General features: G+C 38.3%; 1 protein-coding gene across 1 annotated transcript; it reads left to right on the top strand.

The window, feature by feature from the left end:
• The first annotated feature begins 1,521 nt into the window (after positions 1–1,521).
• Positions 1,522–3,376, top strand: LOC113927322 (signal recognition particle subunit SRP68-like). The gene is given in 2 exon segments (XM_035728633.1): positions 1,522–2,657; positions 2,659–3,376. Coding segments are annotated over 2 exon segments (1,854 nt in total).
• The last annotated feature ends 5,945 nt before the right edge of the window (positions 3,377–9,321 follow it).

Here is a 9,321-nt window from a genome sequence, read left to right as displayed (position 1 = left end):
TGCTGCAATCTCATGATCAAATTTTAACAGATAAGCTGCTTCTTATAGATGAGCAAAGAAAGTGGTTCCTTTCTCTTCTCTTCTTTTCCTTTTTTTTTTTCTTCCAGAGAAAGTGGTTTCTTGAGATGGGACCTACTCCTGGTGAAGATGCTGTGAAGATTGTTGAACTGTATTATACATTACATAAGTTTTCTTGATAAATCAATATCAGGGTTTGACAAGATTGACTCCAATTTTGAAAGACGTTCTACTGTGGGTAAAATGCTATCAAACAGCATCACATGCTACAGAAATTATTTGTGAAAGGAAGAGTCAATCAATGTGACAAACTTCATTGTTGTCTTATTTTGAGAAATTGCCACAGCCACTGCATCTTTCAGCAATCATCACCCTGATTGGTCAATACCCATCGACACTGAGGCGACACCCTCCACCAGGAAAAAGATTATGACTTGCTGAAAGCTCAGACAATGATTAGCCTATTTTAGCAATAAGGTAACTTTAATTAATGTATGTACATTTTTGTTTTAGATATACTATTGTACACTTAATAGACAACAGTATAGTTAAACGTAACTTTTATATGTGCTGAGAAACCAAAAACTCGTTTTACTCACTTTATTATGAAAACTGCCTTATTGTGATGGTTTTGATCCAAATGCACAATATTTCTGAGGTATGCCAGTATGTGACTGGAACCCTAGAAAGAGAAGAGAATAGAATGATTCAGGGGAAATATTTGAAGAAATGGCTGAGAATTTTCCAAAAAAATAATAAAAGATGATAACCCAAATTTCAGGTAGTTCAGAGAATTAAATGAGGCAAATAGACAAGTGAATGCACAAATAGAGCAAGACATAATTTTGTGAGAAAGAACCCCAGAAATCTAAAAGGGACCTCCTTGAATGTTCAGAAGATACAGATCATACATGCATGTGATGAAACTACCCAAGGCTAGAGAAATAACCATTTGAAGAATCAGAGACAATAAAGCCTGAACTTGCAAAGGGTTGGGAGTAGGACCTGTTCCACACCAGGCAAATGGGGAAAATCTCATATTCCATGGGGTAATGAGTGAAGTACCCAAAGGTCTTACCTTAATAGTAGGGAATATTTAAAGTAAATACTACTTGAATCCTAATGAACCTGAAAAGCAAGACATGAAAAGACTACAATACTTCCAAGTAAATTAACTGCATTAGAGAATACAGAAATAGTCAGCATTCAAAAGTATAAAATTCACAATATATTCCAACCAATCAAAAATTACCAGGCAGGGTCACCTGGGTGGCTCAGTTGGTGAAGCGACTAACTTAGGCTCAGGTCATGATCCTGGAGTCCTGGGATGGAGTCCCACATCAGGCTCCCTGCTCAGCAGGGAGTCTGCTTCTCCCTCTGACCCTCTTCCCTCTCGTGCTCTCTATCTCTCATTCTCTCTCTCTCAAATAAATAAATAAAAATCTTTAAAAAAAATTACCAGGCATGCAAAGAAGTGGGTAAAAAATACCGATGAGGGGCAAGATGGCTGCTGAGAAACAAGTTCCCGGTGGCGGCGGCGGCAGCAGCGGGGGCAGCAGTGGCGGTAGCGGCGGTGGATGCTGTGGCGGAGGAGAGGAAAATAAGAAAAACGAACTGCCTTCAGCTGGATCGAAGGCAAACAAAGAATTCGGGGATAGCCTGAGTTTGGAGATTCTTCAGATTATTAAGGAATCCCAGCAGCAGCATGGTTTACGGCATGGAGATTTTCAGAGGTATAGGGGCTACTGTTCCCGTAGACAAATACATCTTCGGAAAACACTCAACTTCACGATGGGGAACAGACATAAATTTACAGGGAAAAAAATAACTGAAGATCTTCTGACTGATAACAGGTATTTGCTTCTGGTTCTGATGGATGCTGAACGAGCCTGGAGCTATGCCATGCAGCTGAAACAGGACGCCAACACTGAACCCCGAAAACGGTTCCACTTGTCTCGCCCGCACGAAGCTGTGAAACATGCAGAGGAATTGGAACGCTTGTGTGAGAGCAATCCCGTGGATGCCAAGACCAAGTTAGAGGCTCAGGCTTACATGGCTTACCTCTCAGGAATACTGCGTTTTGAACATCAAGAATGGAAAGCTGCGATTGAGGCTTTTAATAAATGCAAAACTATCTACGAGAAACTGGCCAGCGCCTTCACGGAGGAGCAGGCTGTGCTGTACAACCAGCGTGTGGAAGAGATCTCACCCACCATCCGCTACTGTGCATATAACATTAGGGACCAGTCCGCTATCAGTGAGCTCATGCAGATGAGATTGAGGTCCAGGGGCACTGAGGGTCTTCTGGCTAAAAAATCGGAGGCATTGATTACTCAGACTCGGCCCAAACAGGCAGCCACCATGAGTGAAGTGGAATGGAGAGGGAGAACCGTTCCAGTGAAGATCGACAAAGTGAGGATCTTTTTACTGGGATTGGCTGATAACGAAACAGCCATTGCCCAGGCTGAAAGTGAAGAAACCGAGGAGCGTCTGTTTGAATCCATGCTCAGTGAGTGTCGGGACGCCATCCAGGCCGTTCGGGAAGAGCTCAAGCCCGATCAGAAACAGAGAGATTATACCCTTGAAGGGGAGTCGGGGAAGGTATCTAAGCTTCAATACCTGCACAGCTATCTGATTTATGTTGTCGACGGCCGTCAGGCAGAACGAGAACATGGCCAAGGGGCTGCAGAAGGCACTACAGCAGCAGCCAGAAGATGACAGCAAGCGCTCCCCGCAGCCCCAGGACCTCGTCCGGCTCTATGACATCATTCTGCAGAATCTGGTGGAATTGCTCCAGCTTCCTGGGTTAGAGGAGGACCGAGCCTTCCAGAAAGAGATAGGCCTCAAGACACTGGTGTTTAAGGCTTATAGGTGTTTTTTAATTGCTCAGTCCTATGTGTTGGTGAAGAAGTAGAGCGAAGCCCTTGTCCTGTATGACCGAGGCCTGAAGTACCCCAACGAAGTAAATTCTGATGCTGGGGCCTTCAGGAACAGCTTAAAGGACCTGCCCGACGTGCAAGAGCTCATCACGCAAGTGAGGTCAGAAAAATGTTCTCTGCAGGCACCAGCCATCCTTGATGCAAGTGACTCCCACCAAACGGAGACTTCCTCCCAAGTCAAGGACAACAAACCTCTGGTTGAACGGTTTGAGACATTCTGCCTGGACCCTTCCCTCGTCACCAAGCAAGCCAACCTGGTGCATTTCCCGCCGGGATTTCAGCCCATCCCTTGCAAGACTTTGTTCTTTGACCTGGCCCTCAACCATGTGGCTTTCCCACCTCTTGAGGACAAGTTGGAGCAGAAGACCAAGAGTGGCCTCACTGGATACATCAAGGACATATTTGGATTCAGGAGCTAACCAGGCTCTTCTTGGGGGTAAGGGGAGATTCTCACTCTTCATCTGTATTGTGAGAAAACCCCAGCAAGTTCCATGATACTAAGTCCAGGTCTGCATTGGCCCAGGGCAGGAGCATAACGTCCTCAGCCCTGCGTCCCTCTGTCTTGTGTGTTTGTGCACTTGGCGGTTCTTAACCGGTGTGCTAGAAGGGGGACCCTGCTGTCTTCTGGTGGATGTGTGCAGGATCCCTCTGTCTGCACCTCCTGGGGGAAGGGCCGCTGCCATCTGGCCCCCTGGCCTGTGGGAGCCGTGCTCGGGTGTGTCCACACCAGGCATGGATGGGAGCTCGGAACTTTGTGTCGTGTCTCTTCAGTACCGTGGATTTGCAGCTGATTCCTCCTTGCCGTGAGCATCCAGGGTCCTGTGAAGAGTCTGTGACCGGGGACCACTGGCAGCGCCGCCCACAGCTATAGTCAGCCTTATGCCCTGTCACCTCCAAGTGGGAGTTAAGTTTCAGAACAAGCAAAGAGCTCTATTTTTAGAAGAAATGTGTTACACTCAGAAATGATGAAAACAAATCTTATATTAAAAAGGCAAAGATGCTGGAAAAAAAAATACCCATGAATAGGAAAAATGATAAGTTAATCAAAACTACCCAGGACTGACACAGATGTTAGTAAAAAGGACATTAGAACAATATTCCATATTTTCAAAGATTTCTGTGAAAACAAAGAAATATGAAAATACCCAAATATAACTTCTAGAGATGATTACAGTATTTAGTATAAAACATACATTAGTTGAAAACTGCAGGAAGAAATGATTAGAAAAGATGAAAACATAGTAGTTAACCCTTTTTTTAAGTTGACTATTTGTTGGCTGGTTTTTTGAGTTTTATGAAATTGGCCAAGTTTATCATAGTCGTATGTTTTTTTTTAAGATTTTTATTTATTTATTTGAGAGAGAGAGAGAGCACACACAGGAGGAGAACACACACAGGGGGAGTGGGAGAGGGAGAAGCAGGCTCCCTGCTGAGCAGAGAGCCCAATGTGGAGTTTGATCCCAAGACCCTGAGATCATGACTTGAGCTGAAGGCATCCACTCAACCGACTGAACCACCCAGGTGCCCTAGTAATTGACATTTTTCAAAATTAAACATAGAAGCTATTAAATAACAGAAAGAACAAAAATAATGAAAAGAGAAACAATGAACTATGGGACAATGACAAGAGTCCTAATATATATGTAACTGAAATTCTCAAAGGAGGAAGGCCAGAAAAATATGTAAAGAAATAATGACTGAAAATTTTCCAATTATGAAGATACTCAAAACCCACAGATCCAAAATCTTCAATGAAATCCAAGTACAAAAATTCTCAAGAAAATGACACCAAACACATTGTAATCAAATCATTCAAAACCAGTGCTAAAGGAAAAATCTCAATAGCAGGAAGAGAAAAAAGACATTACACACATAGGAAAAAAAATAAGGTTGACAGTAGATTACCCATTGAAAACAATTAAACAATAAAATAGTGTCTTTCAGTATAATAAAATGAAAAAAATGCTTTGCAGAATCCCATATCAAATGAAAATATCTGTCAAAGAAAGGCAGAATAAGTAATTCTTCAGATGTATAAAAATTGAAAGAATTTAGAAGCACACTAAAGGAATTGCTGAATAAAGTCCTTCAGGAAGAAATGGAATGATAGAAATTTGGATCTGTAGAAAGAGAAAAGCATATCAAAAAATTTAATATGCAGAAATGAACCTTGTTCCATTCTTTACATGTGAAAATGAGCTTGGGATGGATCAGAGATTTAAGTAAAGAGTAAAATAATAAGGCCTTTAGAATGAATCATAGAAGAAAATATTCATGTCTAGGGATTTGATAAAGTGCCCTTGGATATGACACCAAAACAAAACAAACAAACCAACCTTGAACTTTATTTTTTTAAAGCTCTGAAAAGGGAACTGAGAGAATAATACTATAATAAAATATGTGACAATATATCTAATAAAGAACTTTTGTGCACATGAGAAAACTTCTCACTACTCAAAGTAAGACATATCCAATGATGGGGAAGGTGAGGAAGGCAATGGGGTAGGATTTCCAGTTTCAGTTCCAACATATAAGGATCTTGGAAGTAACCATTCCCATTCTTATAAAAGGAAAAATCCAGGGGTACCTGGGTGGCTCAGTAAGCTAAGCATCTGACTCCTGGTTTTGACTTAGTTCATGATCTTGCAGTTATGAGATCAAGCCCCACGTCAGGCTCTGTGCTCAGCGTGGAGTCTGCTTCAGATTCTTAATCTCTCTCTCTCTCACTCGATCCCTCTCAAATAAATAAATAAAATCTTTATTTAAAAAAAAGGAAAAATCTAGACAAACTGAAAATGAATGAATTTTCTTGGATGTTTCAGACAACTAATGGTGCAGGGAAACCACCAACTAGAAATCTGTGAAGATAGGCACATCCTCAAAGTCATTGCTAAGAGCAGAGTGTGCTTTCCAGAAGCAGACGCCCCTGGAGCCATAAAATGATAAGAATACCTAACTGGTAATTTTGATGAATAGTTGGACATTCAGTCTGGAGAAGAATGAAAATGAAAAGCTCCTAGGTCCATGTTTTTATAAAAGCTGTACATTTTGTAGTCTTTACCTATTAGAGAGGGCATGTACTGAATGAAGCAGTGGGTGTTTTTTGCAAACAATGAATCATGGAACACTACATCAAAAACTAATGACATAATGTATGGTGATTAACATAATATAATAAAGAAAATTAAAAAAAAAGAACTCCACCATGTTCTCAAAATGAAGAGCTGAGGAAGATGTCTTCATGGCTCTAACAAGGTGAAGGAAAAACTAATTATTTTCCAGATATATTTCCAGAGACTTCTCCATGAGAAAAGTACTACTTTCCAAGGAAAAAGACTGTCTGAGGCTTGTCATAGTCAGGGGAAGATCATTTCCCCCACTTCAGTCCCCTCTAGCATTTCTTTCTCACCTTAGAGAAGGAGAGCAAACATAATTAACGGGGGCTCAGTGCTTAAAGGGAATGGATTCTGAAAGCTGCAGCCAGGGAACAGATGAAAGGGCGGGGGAAATCTATACTACTGGAGAAGCACTCGTAAAGATCACAGCCCAGACACATAGACCCACTAAAAGACTAAGATGTAATCTTAAGATTACAGAGCACTCTCCCTCCTCCACACCTTAAACATCATGCCAACAAGTGTTCCACTATCACAGTAGATTATAACTGAAAGACCTATAGGCACAGACTTTCTCTGAGAAGTACTTAGGGTAGATTAAAGTCAAGAGGGATGGCAAAAACAAGGATAGTACACTAAAGTATCTGGCATATACTACAAAGATTAAACTACAACTATAACAAATATCAAACACAGGCCATGTGGGCATATCATATTCAAACTACAGACAACCAAAGATAAGAAAAATCTTGAAAATGTCAGAGGGAAGGAAGAAAACAATATACCTTAACCACAGATGAATAAGAATTATGATGAGTTTCTTATCAGAAACCAGGTGAGGGACACCTGGGTGGCTCATTCAGTTCAGTGTCCAACATTTGATTTCGGCTCAGGTCATGATCTCATGGGTTGTGAGATTGAGCCCCGCATCAGACTCCACATTGGACATAGAGTCTGCAGGAGATTCTCTCTCTCACTCTCCCTCTGCCCACCCTCCCCCCCACTTGTGTGCTCTCTTGTGCACACACTCAAGAAAGAAAGAAAGAAAGAAAGAAAGAAAGAAAGAAAGAAAGAAAGAAAGAAACAAAGAAACAAAGAAACAAAGAAACAAAGAAACAAAGAAAGAAAAAAGAAAAGAAAAACCAGGTGAGCAGGACTAGAGTAGAATGAAATATTTAAAGAGGTGAAAGAAGCCTGCTAACCTAGAATTCCATATCTAGCAACATTATACTTCAAAAATGAAGAGCAAAGATTTTCTCAAATTAATAAAAACTGAAATTATCACCAGTACACCTGCTCTTCAAGAAATGTTGAAAGAAATTCAGGCAAAAGGAAAATGATAGTGGTCATAAACTTGATTTTACATAAAGAAAATAAGAGAATTGTAGGGAAAAAATACATAAAGGTAAAATAAGGTATTTTATTTTTCTTATTTTTAATTGAACTAAATGATAACTCTTTGAAGGAATAATAGTAAAAATATTGGGTTATTGTAGCACATGAATAAGTGAAATGAATAACAGCAATGACACAAATGATGTGAAAAATAAATTAGGGATCCACTCATAGGTACTTAAAATACATGTAATATTATATGGTCATGTCATGGTGGATTGAGAGTAGCTAAAAATGTATATTGGAAACTTTAGGAAAACCATTGAAATCACTTTTTAAATGTATGATTAAGAGGCTAAGAGAGGAGATAAAATGGAATAATATTAAATGCTCAGTTAAAGCCAGATGATGTAGAAAAAGCAAGATAAAAAAAGGAAACAAAGAACAAATTCAACGAATAGCAGTCAATTACAAATATGAGAGGTAGTAACAAAATTTTACAAGTAATTCTAAATGTGAATGGTCTACATATGCTAACTAAAAGAGAGATTGTTAAAGGTGATTAAAAATTATATATGTTGTCTATAAGGTATCTAATTTAAATATAAAGATTAGATTAAAAGATAAGCAAAGGGATAGAAAATTATATACCATCTATACAAACAACAGGAAATTATATTAATTGTAAATAAAGCAAACTTCTGAACAAGGAAAATCATCTGAGATAAGGAGGGACATTACATAAAGATAAAGTGATAAATTCTCCATGATGGTATAGCAATCCATGATGTAGATGCACTTACTACAGAGGATCAAATATATTAGGCAAAGACAGATGGCTCTGAGAACAAATAAATGAATCTACTTTTATAGTTAGTAATCAACATCCTTTTGTAAATAATAGTTCAGGCATGTAGTAAATCAGCAAGGATATAAATAACATGAACAGCACTACAAATCAAGTTGATCTATTTGACATTTATAGAATACTCTGTCCAACAGAAGAACACACATTCTTTTAAAACTTACATAGAACATGCAACAAGATAGTCACATTCTGGTTCATAAAATGCAATTTAACAAATTCAAAAGAATACTAAACATTAAAGTATACTCTCAGACCAGAGTGAAATTAAACTAGAAATGAATAACAGAAATATATCTGGAAACACCCAAATATTTGGATATTAAACAATACACTTCTAAATAATATGTGGGTCATATTAAAAGATAATTTAAGAACTATTTTGAACTAAATAAAAGTGGAATATATCTTTTGAAAACTATGGAGTACAGTGAAAAGAGCATTTAGAGGGAAATTTATAGCATTAAATGTATATATTTAAAAAAGGGAATGATGTAAATCTGTAACCTAAACTTTAATGTTTATAAACTAGAAGAGTAATTTAAGCCTAATGCAAGCAGAAGAAAAGATATAAAAATGAGGGTAGAAATCAATGAAATTTAAAACAGCCCAACAAGGGTTTTTAAAAAAAATCAATGAAACCAAAAGCTGGTTTCTTTAACAGAACAATAAAATTGATAAAACTTTAGACAGGTAACCAAAATAAAAAAAGAAAACATAAATTACCAATATTATAAATGAAAGATAACTCTTTTCATCACTGCTGTCCAAATGAACATTTAAAGGATAATAATGAAGTCTACAAACAAATCTATGTCCACAAATTTGATAACATAGGTGAATTGACCAATTAACAGAAAGTCGTAAGCATGACTATCTACATGGAAAATATGAAAGAATCTATATAAATAGTGCTGGAACTAATAAAAAATATATCAAAGTATCAGGATATAAGTTCAATATGTAAAAGTCAGTTGCTTTCCTATATTTCCACACCAAATAATTGGAATTTGAAATTTAAAACAATGCCCTTTAGGATAATAACACC

The sequence above is a fragment of the Zalophus californianus genome, chromosome 7, assembly GCF_009762305.2.
Source record: "Zalophus californianus isolate mZalCal1 chromosome 7, mZalCal1.pri.v2, whole genome shotgun sequence".
In the NCBI taxonomy this organism is placed as follows: domain Eukaryota; kingdom Metazoa; phylum Chordata; class Mammalia; order Carnivora; family Otariidae; genus Zalophus; species Zalophus californianus.
Note: the sequence above shows the minus strand (reverse complement) of the source record. Positions and strands in the feature narration are given on the sequence as shown.